The 14,676-nt window shown below is 45.7% G+C and overlaps 1 protein-coding gene across 1 annotated transcript; it reads left to right on the forward strand.

The window, feature by feature from the left end:
- The first annotated feature begins 5,040 nt into the window (after positions 1-5,040).
- LOC120962034 (uncharacterized) lies at positions 5,041-7,850 on the forward strand. Its single transcript, XM_040385822.3, has 4 exons — positions 5,041-5,333; positions 5,423-5,504; positions 6,259-6,329; positions 6,841-7,850. Exons 1-4 carry the CDS (start codon positions 5,331-5,333, stop codon positions 7,159-7,161), a joined length of 477 nt encoding a protein of 158 aa, XP_040241756.1. The 5' UTR covers positions 5,041-5,330; the 3' UTR covers positions 7,162-7,850.
- The last annotated feature ends 6,826 nt before the right edge of the window (positions 7,851-14,676 follow it).

Genomic DNA, 14,676 nt, shown 5'->3' on the forward strand with positions numbered 1-14,676 from the left:
GTTTTTTACACGACGTGGGCACATGTGCTATAGGACTGATGGTAATTTTTCATAATTATTGGTGATGGAGAAGTATCTGATAAACTTCCCTCTCCGCGGATTGCTCTTCGCGTGTCTACGACTGTGGCCGGCAGCCTCCGGGGGCTAGCACATGCCGCCAAATCTTGCGTAGGCGGCTTCTCACAAGTCTGGAAGTGTTGTGGTGGTTGCAAACGCCTGGCACGCGTCTCCGGGCTGTGCCCCCCTCACGGACGGCGCTGCCGCCGGCACCTGGAGGGGGGAAACGGACGCGTCGGGTCTACACGGATGGGGTCTTGCTGTGGCTTTGGCCCGGATGTTGCTCCAAAGTGTTCCTATGGGCTGACCTAACACAACCGGGTGGGGAGTTCCACTGGTCAAAGCCCGTCCGTGCAAAGTCAAAGGGCTAGATCCCGTGGTCAAACGCTACAGGGTTAGGCGGGACGGGGGCCCTGGGGGGGGGGGGTAGCAATGCCACTGGAGCATCGCACCGGGGCCTCATACATGCCGTACGGTGTGGTGGCATGTCCGAAGAGGCGGCACACGTCTCCGGGGTGTGGCCCCCCTCACGGACGGCGATGACACAGTAGTAGACGTTCTGCGGTAACGATGCGGCGTGAATATTATTAAATACTCGAAGCACGATAAAATCATGAGTTTTTTACACGACGTGGGCACATGTGCTATAGGACTGATGGTAATTCTTCATAATTTTTGGTGATGGAGAAGTATCTGATAAACTTCCCTCTTCGCGGATTGCTCTTCACGTGTCTACGACTGTGGCCGGCGGCCTCCGGGGGCTAGCACATGCCGCGAAATCTTGCGTAGGCGGCCTCTCACAAGTTTTGAAGTGTTGTGGCGGTTGCAAACGCCCGACCCGCGTCTCCGGGGTGTGCCCCCCTCACGGACGGCGCCGCCGCCGGCACTTGGAGGGGGGAAACGGACGCGTCGGGTCTACACGGATGGGATCTTGCTGTGGCTTTGGCCAAGACTTGGTCTTTCATCTCGCGATGACATGCACTAACACGGAGAAGCAGTTCACTACAAGAAATATGTCAACTAGTGACCTTCTGGCAGGGACCCTGGAAGAATTGGTCATAGATCTATGACCATTTGAGACCAATTGGTCAAAAGCTGTTCGGGGGGCTCCAAACACTAAACCATTGCGACCATTTTGGTCAGAAAGGTTGTAATTTTCTTACACGAAATGGTCATAAAGCAAACAGCGCTAGTCCGCTGCCTTATTTCTAGTTGTTAACGACCAATATAGATGGTCATAGCCTTGTAAATTGTGGTGGGTTGCGATGACTAGGTGCCATCTCATCAGTTTTGCCTATGTGTCATGTCCATGTGTTAATTTTTGCCCTAGGTTGTGAAGCAACCTATATTTCTGTTATTCCAAAAATTCCCAAAAAATTCTCATAAATTGTTTGGATCATATCGTCATCAAATATGTCAAAAACCTTTCTTGCCTAGTTCAAAAATAATTCAACAATATTCATTTTCCTCTTCTGTTCAGAGCAGCACTTTGTGAAGGAAGTACCACTTTGGCATGTCCAAATAGTATCCATTTTCTACAGTGCTTTCCTATGCCCAAATAACCATCCTACACCAAATGCCAGCTCAATCCATTCATTCTTTTGAGCCCAGCTTCAACATTCGTATTTATGTCCAGTGTGGTACTTTGCAAAGCAAGTACCACCTAGGCTCCTCCTTTTGAGCTGAAAATTTGTGAAGATGGTCTTCTTAGTAACTGATCATCCTCAGCCAAAACTCACGCCCATTAGCCATGTACATTTCCCGTACCGCTAATCAAACACTTGGCTGCTAATTCATGTTTGAGCATCGATCGGTCTCCTCGTGAGAATCTTATGTTGTAATTTTCTTCCTAGCACCTACCTGGGGAGTGCCCAACCCACTAGACATGCCTAGGCCGCCCAGAACACATGGCAACGCCACGGTCACGCGGTGACCACGCGGCGGGCATGCGAGTTTACGCGCTCTAGAGTTGGGGCCCTCGGCCACCGCCCAAACCTCGACGTATCCCCACCAAACCATGTATTTATGATTAAATAGGTACTTGTGTAACTAGAAATGATTTTTGGAAAAAATAAATAGCAAACTATGAGGCAGCTGCAGTTCGAATTTGACCCGCTTCCAGCTAAATCGGCGGAAATTTGTCTTTTTCACCAGAGGTGGATCAAAACTTTTTACACCCAACCATTTTGTCAATTGTGCATTAAATATGTCCTAGTATTTTAGAAAATCGATTTGGTCCAATTTTGCAACACTTATTTGGGAGGTCCTTAAAAAACCTCCTTTTGGGCACTCGAAAAATAGAAAATGGTTTTTTCGTCCAAAGAAAATGAAAACTTCCTTAGGCAACATTGTTTGCCATTCCAATATGCACTCTTGTGCACAATATGAGATCATTCGAACAAACTATGCCATGAATGTGGCCATAAGATTGATCATTTGGCTTGAAAGCCATTGATCTCCATACATGATAGCTCGTTTCTGAGAACACTTTTTTAAAATAATTGCCGTATTACAAGTTTGTTATTTTTCCTGGGAACTTGGCCACATATAATGACACAATGTGAAGGTTTCCCAATTTTTTGATTTTTTTGAATTTTTTATGCCCATTTCAAAATGCGGTCAAAATGGCGGGAATGACCGTACCTAGCTAGTGGTTGAATCTTGCAATTTTTTTGGTGTTTCTCTGATTAAATAGATACTTATGTACCTAGAAATGATTTTTGGAAAAAATAAAGAGCAAACTACAAGGCAGCTACAGTTCAAATTTGACCCGCTTCCAGCTGAATCGGCGGAAATTTGTCTTTTTCACGAGAGGTGGATCAAAACTTTTTACACCAAACCATTTGGTCAATTATGCATTAATTATGGCCTAGTATTTTATAAAAATGATTTGGTCCAATTTTGCAACAATTATTTGGGTGGTCCTTCACAAAAAAACCTCCTTTTGGGCACTCGAAAAATGGAAAATGGTTTTTTCGTCCAAAGAAAATGAAAACTTCCTTAGGCAATATTGTTTGCCATTCCAAGATGCACCCTTGTGCACAATATGAGATCATTTGAACACACTATGCCATGAATGTGGCCATAAGATTGATCATTTGGCTTGAAAGCCATTGATCTCCACACGTGATAGCTCGTTTCTGAGAACACTTTTTTTAAAATAATTGCCTTTATTACAAGTTTGTTATTTTTTCTGGGAACTTGGCCACATATAATGACACAATGCGAAGGTTTCCCAATTTTTTGATTTTTTTTGAATTTTTTATACCCGTTCCAAAATGCGGTCAAAACGGCGGGAATGACCGTTCCTAGCTAGTGGTTGAATCTTAGATTTTTTTGGTGTTTCTCTGATTAAATAGATACTTATGTACCTAGAAATGATTTCTGGAAAAAATAAAGAGCAAACTACAAGGCAACTACAGTTCAAATTTGACCCGCTTCCAGCTGAATGGGCGGAAATTTGTCTTTTTCACGAGAGGTGGATCAAAACTTTTTACACCCAACAATTTGGTCAATTGTGCATTGAATATGGCCTAGTATTTTATAAAATTGATTTGGTCCAATTTTGCAACAATTATTTGGGAGGTCCTTCAAAAAAAACCTCCTATTGGGCACTCGAAAAATGGAAAATGGTTTTTTCGTCCAAAGAAAATGAAAACTTCCTTGGGCAACATTGTTTGGAATTCCAAGATGTACCCTTGTGCACAATATGAGATCATTTGAACAAACTATGCCATGAATGTGGCCATAAGATTGATCATTTGGCTTGAAAGCCATGAATCTTCACGCATGATAGCTCGTTTCTGAGAACACTTTTTTAAAATAATTGTCGTATTACAAGTTTGTTATTTTTCCTGGGAACTTGGCCACATATAATGAAACAATGCGAAGGTTTTCCAATTTTTTGATTTTTTTTGAATTTTTATGCCCGTTTCAAAATGCGGTCAAAATGGCGGGAATAACCGTTCCTAGCTAGTGGTTGAATCTTGGATTTTTTTTGGTGTTTCTCTGATTAAATAGATACTTATGTACCTAGAAATGATTTTTGGAAAAAATAAAGAGCAAACTACGAGGTAGCTACAGTTCAAATTTGACCCGCTTCCAACTAAATCAGCGGAAATTTGTCTTTTTCACGAGAGGTGGATCAAATTTATTTACACCCAACCATTTGCTCAATTGTGCATTAAATATGTCCTAGTATTTTAGAAAATTGATTTGGTACAATTTTGCAACAAATATATGGTAGGTCCTTCATAAAAAAAACTCTTTTCGGGCACTCGAAAAATGGAAAATGAATTTTCCGTGCAAAGAAAATGAAAACTCCCTTAGGAAACATTGTTTGAAATTCCAAGATGCACCATTGTGCACAACATGAGATCATTTGAACAAATATTTGATAGGACTTTCACAAAAAAACTCATTTTGAGCACTGGAAAATGGAATGAAATTTTTTATCTCGAATCGATCATGACCAATTTATATGGTCATAAGGTCATCAAAGGGTTTGCTGCGTTCTGATTGGACCATGGGCATATCACGTGGATCACGCATCAACCACCGTCGGATGCTTCCGGATCCAACGGCCGAAACCCACCCGAGCCGAAACCCTAGGTCTGTCCTCATGGACATTTTCCACCCACCCCCCGCCTCCATTCTTTCTCTCATTCCTCCCTCCCCCGCCTCCATTCTTTTGCTCCAGATCTGCCACCCACCCCAATCCCTCTCCCCGATCCAGATCGACGACGACGGCCCCCCGTCGCCGCCCCCTCCCCCTAGCTCCCTTATCCCCTTCGCCGCTGCCGCTCACGCTCCCTTTTCCCCATCGCCGCCGCCACCTCTGCTCGCTACACCACAGCCACACGGCCATCCCCATCCAGATCCAACCGTCGCTGCACGTCGATGAGGCGGCGGGCGGGCGGGGCGCGACGGCGCGGCCCTCCGTGCGCGTGCAGCGGCAGGCCCTCGAGGCGGCACCGTCGGGGATCATCTCCGTGCTCGACCTCGGCCGCCTCAACTCCTCCCGCGCCGGCGGCTCGCTCTGCAAGGTCGCTGCCAGACCCGCTGGATGAGGAGGACAGGGCCAAGTGCCCGCACTCCATCGTGCTCGCCGGCGACGAGTTCCGGGCCCGGGGGCGGACCGTTGAGCTGACGTGCTTCCGTGCAGGCTCACGCTGGACCCCAAGATCGCGCAGCTCTGGGAGGGGGGGAGCCGCTCATGGTCTCCCAGTTCATGATGGAGCTACAGGTCGGCGGAGGAGGATTTGGCTGGTGAGATGGTAAGCTGGTGCTGCAGGCTGGTTCGGTGATTCAATTCATGCTGGTGCGAGCGTGCCGTTGATGCTTTCCTGTCTGTTTTTTTGCTCAGGCGGGGCGCAAGGAGACGGCGCTCAACCTGGCCAAGTTTGTCGACAAGGGCGTCCAGGTCAAGCTCACCGGCGGCCGCCAAGGTTGATTCGATTCGCACAGCCCAAATCCCCTCATTTTTCTTCTGTCCCTTCCCAGTGTTATGATAGATACATCCTCAGGTCCACTAGAGGGCTCCCTATTTGTTTTGCTTTAGGCTCTGCCACCGTTGCAGTGTTTGGTGTCGAGAGATTCGTAGAGAATGCTGCGAACGTTACTAAAGCGACTTGTTAGCTGGCCTTTGTCTGATTTAGTTGGTGAGTTGTTGGCTGTTGTCATTCTAGTCAGCAAAACAAATGCCTCTATGTGAGTTTATCTTGTCTAGATATATGTGCTAGGATACCTGTTACTACAGTGAGGAAACAGGTGGGGTGGGAAATAGAAGTTAAACCTGGATCATGGTAATTCATCATGTGTTAGCCTGATGCACGGGCTTTTTATCGCAAATCAGTTATAGGCTTGTGCTTGCTTGCACCTCTTTCTTGTTGGGCATGTTTGTCTATAGATTTTGATGTGTGTGGGTATGAGGCGTCTCTTACCTTAGTAGTTGAAAATTATTTAAGCTCCTATGGTGGCCAGGTCTATGAAACCCATGTACTCCCTTCGTTCATAAATATAAGATGTTCCAACTTATTTATGAACTAGATGTATATCGACACGTTTTAGTGTTCACTCTATATGTAGTCCATATTGAAATATCCAAAACATCTTAATTTGTGAACGGAGGTACTACCTGTTTATCTCCTGCTGTGTTCTTGCTAGCAGTCATATACTGACGTGGCATATGCATATTTGCAGTTACAGGAACTTTAAAGGGATATGACCTACTGCTGAACTTAGTGCTGGATGAAGCAGTCGAGTCTGAAAGAGTAGGCTTCCTTCCTTTGGATTTTACTGTCCATCTATTTTTTCTAATGATTGATAGTTTGTACAGTTAGAGCTTAGGATGAGAGTTATGACTTATTTGTTCAGCATAGAACATTTTGTTCTACTAAAATTTTGTCAAGGCTAACTTTGTACTAGAGCACTGCATGGAGTACTAGATTACGACAAATGCAGAGTTTATGTTTTCTTTAAACAGCATGATCAATGTGGCTCTTATGCATTTATAAAGAGATAATGTCCCTCCTTTCTTCTACAGTGTCGTGTGTAATAATCCTCATCTTGCAATTTCTACAGTGGCGTTTATCTAATGCATGTACTTGTACTGTCTCTCTAGACTGCTACTTAGCTTGGTTTCCCCAAGTGAACGCAAGTCTTCATGCAGTCCTTTTGACATGAAAGAATAGTGTTACAAATCCTTCACGCTGCTATTGAATACTCCTGCTGCCACACAAGTTGAGTTTCAGTCTAGCTCATCTGAAGTTTCTCTGTATGCAGGAGGGTGAGCTGGAGGAGCTTGAGAAGGGTGTGGAGCCTGCGTGGGAGCGCTTGGTCCACCCGCTCGAGCGCATCGTCGATAGGATGAACGTCGTTGACCACATCAAGGCTGTCAAGGACTCGCCCGACCTTTGTGCCGCCGTCGAGGATGTCCAGGTAGTCTCTTCTTCTGTCACGCCGCCTGTGATCTGGACGAACGAAGCCGTTGATTGGTTAGCGCATCATCAGATGATGATGCTGTCTCTGTATTTCCTCTTGCTCCATGAATTAATCCTGATGAATGCTGCTTGTTTTGCACAAGCTGACAAGGACACTAGCTAGAGCGCACTGCCGCTCCTCTTCTTGCATGCAACATAATCTGAAATTCATTCAATTCCACTATGCGTAAACACTATAGTGTACAACTATCAACTTGTTTCACTATTCAGTTTGTCACCCATTCAGCTTACTTACCGGGGCATCTTTCTTGTAAGAGTTTACTTAAAATAGATTGTAGTTTCTTTCTTGTTTGTTTTGATACCCATATACCTGCCCTGTATTAGCACTTTCCTTTTGTCCACGTTAATTCAGCGTTTGTATTGATTTGATGCCAATGTTTAGAAACAAGATTTTTGATGGATGGGTTTATGTGTTCTGCTGGTATATATGCATGCTAGTATATATGCACACGGATTGGCCTTCATTATTTTGTATCTACTGTTAGATATATGCTGTTAGATTTGCTTTCATTTTGTACCTAACCATTTTGTTCTATAACGTGCAGATGCTGGCGTTTCATGTTTCGTCGCGAGCATCAAGACGAAGAAGTCGGCAGAAGCATAGTGCAAGCTCATCGGAGCTAGTTCAAGGAGTAATGAAGCCCTTGATGCTGATCCGTATTGGAACAAATTGAAGCACGAACTGTGACATATAGAGCTTGTTATACTGTAGAGATTGATGCTCATCGGCTCATGTGACATATTGTACACCTGTAGAGCTTGTTATACTGTGATCGCATTTGTATGTGTTGATGTAGCAAAATGTTGCTTCTTGTTATTTGAAGTATTACACCTGTTTTCTGTCTATTTTGATTTAAATATTGGTTTTTTAATTATTGGCATATTGAAATCTGAGGAACATGAGCATGACAACAAGGACCCACAAACCAGAAACGGACATTTGGGACCCGCTTATCAGAATCTGACAATTGGGACCCATTTGAAAAAGGAAAAAGAAGGGCCACAGCCCAAAAATAAAAAGGCCGAATTATAGGGCCTGGCCCGTGTAGCTTACCCAAATTGAAAGGAAAAAACAACAAATGGGCTGAATTAATGGGCTCGGCCCATATAAACACCCAATTGGACCGGGTCGATTCTAATTTTTGACCTTTTCAATTGGTCGCAATTTTGCCACGTCAGATTGCCACGTCGGATCCGACGTGGCCTGGGCAGACAGCCAGTGACCAAAACAAAAGATCATGGGTTCAACGACCTTCTGAGAGAAGGTCGTTAATTTCAGTTTACGACTGCCAGCTTTTGACCTTCTGTTTTTGGTCACAAAAAGGTCGCAAATGAAAAACTATGACCTTTAAGCGGCCAATAGTGAGGGTCACAAGTTGACATATTTCTTGTAGTGGTTATTCACCGTGGACTACACCCTCTCGGTGCCGATCAATGCCCTAGACTGTCGGGGCCACCGGAGGGGTGCCCGTCTCTAGAACCGGGCGAGGCCCATCATTTGAAAAAGAAAACACAAGACGGTAATTATGATGTGCTAAGGTTGTTTGCCAAGCATGGAAGAAAACAACAAAAAAAGTATAATACATATTATGGAGAATGCACAAGAAGGATGCTTTACCGAGAGTTCCTCTCGGAAAATGCGGCCATTGCCGAGTGCTGCTGGACGACCCTCGGTAAATTCTGTCGGTGCGACTCTCGGAAAAGCCCCCGAGATCTAGGTTAAGACTTTACCGAGTGTCGTTAAAAGTTGGCTCTCAGAAATGTTTCCCGCGGGGACTTATGCAAAATTTCCCCCTCGCGCGCGCTCACTCCTCTCTTCTCTCTCTGTTTCTCTCACCCCCGCCCCCTCTGTCCACCGCCGCCCCTTAGTGCCGCCGCCCCATCTGGCGAGCTCTGCCGCCGCCACCTCCGCCGCCGCCGCCACCGGGAGTGCCTCCCCCGACCCCTCCACCTCCACCGAGCCCCCCACCGAGCTCGTCCACCGCCACCATCTCGGCCAAGCACCATCGGCGTGACATCCCCTCCACTGAGCTCTACCTCGTCCGGCATCCACCTCCCCCCTGCCCCGTTGGTGAGCCCCTACTCAATCTCGTTTTTTTTGAAATAAAAGGGGTTTCCCCCCTCTCCATTACAACAAAAGGTGTATATATATGCATAGTGAATAATGTGTGTGAGTGTGTGCTTTGTATGTGTGTGTGTCAGTGAGTGATGTTGGTGTATGTGTGCATATATAATGAATGGTTCTTTATATTTAGGTGTGTATATATGTGCATATATAATGAATGGTGTATGTGAGTGTGTGTGTGGGAGAGGGGTGCTATTGATGTGTGTGTGTGCATGTGTGAGTGAGTGTGTGATGTGTGTGTATGGATATGTGAGTGTGTTTGTGTGTGGGGGGTGTGTGAGTGAGTGTTATTGATGTTTGTGTGTTTGACATATGATTGACACAACTTCATTCTTTCATGCAGGACATGCATCTATTTTGACAATAGAGAGAGTGAATTCTGTTGCACGCTTCAAGGGTAATCTCTTCCCGTTCATGTGTAGGTTTTCATTATTTGTAGATCACCTAAATAGTCGCGTAACCTAGGTGTCTCCCGTTCGGAAGGGTTGTATCTATAAATATGCAAGTCTTTGCATATTTATAACCTCAACTCTTTCGAATTGTCCACGTTTTCCATGGACAACCCGAGGATGTGTAGGAGGGTCGTTTTCATGATGTACTTAGATCCGAGACAGAATTTCGACTGTGTCTCCTTGTTGTTCTCTAGATACACACCCTCTTGGCTTATTGCTGAGACGTGTATTTGGAGAATAGCGGGGAGGTGCTGCCGAAATTTAGTCTCAGGTTGGAGTACGTCATGAAAGCGGACCCAGCCTACACATTCCCGGGTGGGATTAGGACCTATCTTTACCTATTACATAGCTCAATGCATGTCGTAAAACTTGATGGAACCACCTGTTACATAAAAAAATTATGTGTGTGTTTCACTTTATATCAGAGGATGGAAGAACGTGAGTGGATGTACACCAAACATCCCAGCATGGAGGGTATGACCCCTGAGTGGAGGTCGAAGACCAATGATTTCCTGGAATTAGTATTTGCTGGAGAAACGCCAGTTCGTGGAATTTGGTGCCCATGCACGGAGTGTGATAACCAGATTGAAAGAGATAAGATTACTATGAGTAAACACTTAGGCAAATATGGGTTTACGCCAGGCTATTACCGGTGGATCTTTCATGGTGAGACAGAACAGTCCAGGGCGGAGGTGGTGCGACAACGCACCAGCAAATATGATACTCGGATTGAAAACCTGTTAGATGACATCCGTCGTGCGGATCCGCGGGAGGACCCGAACTCCGAGGAGTCGCCGGAAAGCCCTGAAGAGTATCATGCAGCTTTGTTTGCGGCACAAAATCCCCTTCACGCCCATACAGAGGTTACTCAACTAGATGGCATTGCACGCCTAATGGCCCTGAAGGCAAACCATAACATGAGCATAATTTGCTTCAATGAGTTATTGTCAGTTATTGCTAGCCTGTTGCCTAAAGAAAATATATTGCCAAAGAACATGTACGAGTTGAACAAAATCCTCGGTTCACTTAAGATGCCGTATGAGCAAATACATGCTTGTCCAAATGGATGCATGTTATTTAGAAATGAACATAAAGATACGAATAATTGTGTCAAGTGCAAATCCTCTAGGTATATTGAGGTAATAGATGATGATGGTAGCAAGAGGCAGCTCACAATTGCCGTCAATATCCTTCGATATCTTTCATTCACAGAAAGGATCCAGAGGCTTTATATGACCGAGGAAACTGCCCAATATATGAGATGGGCCGCCGAAGGGAAGATGTACAATACAAAAAAGATGCAACATCCACGGGATGGTGAAGCATGGAAGAAATTTGTTGAAATTCATAAGAAAACAGATGACTGGAAGAGTGTAGCTGTTGGGATAACAACCGACGGGTTCAATCCATATGGTTTGATGGCTTCCATATACAGTTGTTGGCCAGTATATGTTATCCCCCTGAATCTGCCCCCTGGCGTTTGCATGCAACGACATCACATGTTCCTGGCGTTGATAATTCCAGGTCCTAACTATCCCGGGAAGCATATGAGTGTGTATATGGAGCCATTGGTGGACGACTTACTTGTTGCTTGGAACAACGGGGTCCGGACATACGATGCCGTTTCAAAGAAGCACTTCAATATGCATATCTAGTACCACACATCGCTACATGACCTACCGGCACGTGCGATATTTTGTGGTTGGTGTGTAAAGGGGAAGTGGCCTTGCCCAGTGTGTCGACAACGTGTGACTTTCATTTGGCTGGCTAAGGGTCACAAGTATGTATGCTTTGACCAACATCGGCAGTTCCTTCGTCTTGATCACCCATACAGGCAAGACGCTATGCACTTCCAAAAAGGTGTTATTGTTGATGACCCGCCACCACCTATTATGACCAGTGCCCAGCTTAAGGATGAGTTAGATGCTCTCGAGGAAAAGCTCGATGGGAAAGGTTTTGTGGGATATGGAGAGACACACCAGTGGACTTACATTCCAAGCTTATGGAGGCTCCCTTACTTTAAAGATCTTCTACTTCCACACAACATTGATGTAATGCACACTGAAAAGAATATTGCGGAGGCCTTACTCGGCACGCTCCTCGACACCGAGAAGTCAAAGTATAACATTCAGGCTAGGATCGATCAAGCCAAACTATGCAACATGCCAAAATTAAATTTGGTGCCTCGTGCAAAAGGTAATTCTTAGAAGAAGCCACCAGCCCCTTTCACCCCTTCAATGCCCCAAAGGAAGGAAATTCTCCAATGGATTGTGAACAACTTGTACTTCCCTGATGGATATGCAGCTAATATCACGAGGGGAGTGAATATGGCTACAAAGCGAATAGGAGGCCTCAAGAGTCATGACTACCATGTATGGCTTGAGCGGATAATGCCTGTGATGATTCGAGGGTATGTCAGAGAGGATATTTGGCGAGTGCTGGCGGAGTTGAGCTACTTCTTCGGTCAGCTTTGTGCCAAAGAACTAGATTATGAAGTGGTTGCAAAGTTGGAGGAACAAGCACCTGAGTTTCTATGCAAGTTAGAGATGATATTTCCGCCAGGTTTCTTTAATCCGATGCAACATATGATCTTACATCTCGCGTATGAGGCTAGAATGGGAGGACCTGTGCAGTTCCGATGGCAGTATGCACCTGAACGGGAGTTCAAGAATCTTCCTAGGAAATGTAAGAATAAAGCCCGCATTGAAGCCTCCATAGCCGAGGCATACCTGAACGAGGTGGTGGCCACGACCACGACAAAGTACTATCATGACAGTATTCAGACTAGGTTAAATCCAGCTCCTTGTTACAATGAAGAACCCACCAGTAATGTTTCCGACCTTAGCCTCTTCGAAAGCCAAGGTGGAAAAGCAAGTGGACCGAAGCCCAAGAACTTTTCACCTACTGAGTGGTCGACTATTATGATCTATGTCTTGACCAGCATGGAAGAAGTGCAACCGTACATAAAGTAAGTGTAGAACACCTTTATTGACAACTACTCACTAGTCTTGAGTTCTAACTCGAATTCTTCCTATTGCTAGGGAATTCCAGAACGAATTCTGGAAGCTACCACGGCCTCCTAGCGACGAAGAATCAGCAGACCTTCTTGAAGATACCAATGCTGATGGCGATTTCATTTCTTGGTTCTCAAGAAAAGTAACTTTCCTAACTTTATGTTACTTCAAGTTGATCTTACTTGCCTGTAATGCTTCCACTAATGAACCAGACAATCTCCTATTAATCTTGTAGGCATATCAGGAGGTTGATATGGACGCCAAAGTGAGAGAAGTAGCCAAAGGTTTTGAATACGAGGCCAAGTCATTTAAGGCTTACGACATGAATGGGTATCGCTTCCACACTGATAAACACACGCGTGAGAGGCCCAACCGAAAGTCAATAAATAGTGCGGTCTATTGTCTAGGGACAGATGGACGTCACTACTATGGAACCATCGAAGAAATTTATGAGTTGCAGTATTGTGGTTTACAAGGAGTGAAGCCCATCGTATTCAGATGCAGCTGGCTCAATCCTGAGAAAGTGAGACGAACCCCTAGTATTGGCTTTGTGGAAGTTGAATGAGCATCGAAATATGCAGGAAATGATGTCTATATTATGGCTCAACAGGCTACACAAGTGTTTTTTCTCCCATACGCGTGCACATCTACAGAATATATCGATCTCTTGAAGTGGGATGTCGTGTACAAGGTACCCCCGCGTATCAAGGTACCTACCCCAAACAAGGACGATTACCATATAAACCCTAACACATACGAGGGAGAGTTCTTTCAAGAAGCAAACACTGACGAAGATGAAGATGATGCAAAGGAAGATGATGGCGTGCATCACGAACATGATGCTATGGAACATGAGGCCATGGATGACATGGAAGTAGATAATGCAGAGGACGAATACGAGGATGTTTCTGACCCTCGAGATTTGGCATTACTTATGCGATGGCACATGGGGCTAGATGAGGATGAGGGCCCCCCTGAAGACTTCGAGGATGAATGTATGAACGGGCATGATAGCGATGATGAAAGCCCTGATCCAAATGTTGCACCTAATATTGACCCTTATTTCTAACAACTCCATGTAATCGTGTGAGAACTCTATGTATGTGTGTCACAACTCTATGTATTCGTGTGTGTAACAACTCTATGTATTCGTGTGTGCAACAACTCTATGTATTCGTGTGTGCAACATCTCTATGTATTTGTGTGTGTAAAAACTATATGTATTATTGTGACAATTCCATTTATTCTTCATATGTGATATATTTATTGTATTTACATCAAGTTGTATCATCTGTACTAACTGGTTTGTTCTTCTTCGTATCAGGTGATTGAAACATGACAGGTGGCAAGAAGATTCCAAAGGAAAGTTTGAAAAAAGTGAATGATCTGTACAATGATCAACCTGCTCGACCGGTGAAAGCGGTGGCTGCTCCTTCATCGGTTGCCACAACCGCCAAGAAGGCAAAGGATTGGCGGGTCTAGACACCCGTCCGGCAAAACATGCGAAACAAGGTCGAGTACCACGCGGGGGAGGAGTAGGAGGCGGACGAGGAGGGGGAGTAGGTGAGGCAGGAGGAGGAGGCGGACGAGGAGGCGGATGAGGAGGGGGAGTAGGTGAGGCAGGAGGAGGAGGCGGACGAGGAGGTGGACGAGGAGGGGGAGTAGGTGAGGCAGGAGGAGGAGGCGGACGAGGAGGGGGAGTAGGTGAGGCAGGAGGAGGAGGCGGGCGAGGAGGGGGAGTAGGTGAGGCAGGAGGAGGAGGCGGACGAGGAGGCGGACGAGGAGGGGGAGTAGGTGAGGCAGGAGGAGGAGGCGGACGAGGAGGGGGAGTATGTGAGGCAAGAGGAGGAGTACGTAAAGCAGCCCAGAGTAGAGTACCTCTTTCTTCTCCTCGACCCTCTGATGCAGTGCTTCACCGTGCTCAGGAGGAGGAAACAGAGGATGGGGATGAGGCATGTGAGGAGGAGGACGAGGAGGATTTTGCGGAGGAGGTGGTGGAGGATGAGGAGGAGGAGGTGGTGGAGGAC

The sequence above is a fragment of the Aegilops tauschii genome, chromosome 3, assembly GCF_002575655.3.
Source record: "Aegilops tauschii subsp. strangulata cultivar AL8/78 chromosome 3, Aet v6.0, whole genome shotgun sequence".
NCBI classification, from domain to species: Eukaryota; Viridiplantae; Streptophyta; class Magnoliopsida; order Poales; family Poaceae; genus Aegilops; species Aegilops tauschii.

Bases quoted from the DNA above. Each gene is read 5' to 3' on its own strand.
- LOC120962034 (XM_040385822.3), top strand. The intron at 5,505-6,258 runs GTTGATTCGATT...GCATATTTGCAG, and splicing joins GCTCACCGGCGGCCGCCAAG to TTACAGGAACTTTAAAGGGA. The intron at 6,330-6,840 runs GTAGGCTTCCTT...CTCTGTATGCAG, and splicing joins AAGCAGTCGAGTCTGAAAGA to GAGGGTGAGCTGGAGGAGCT.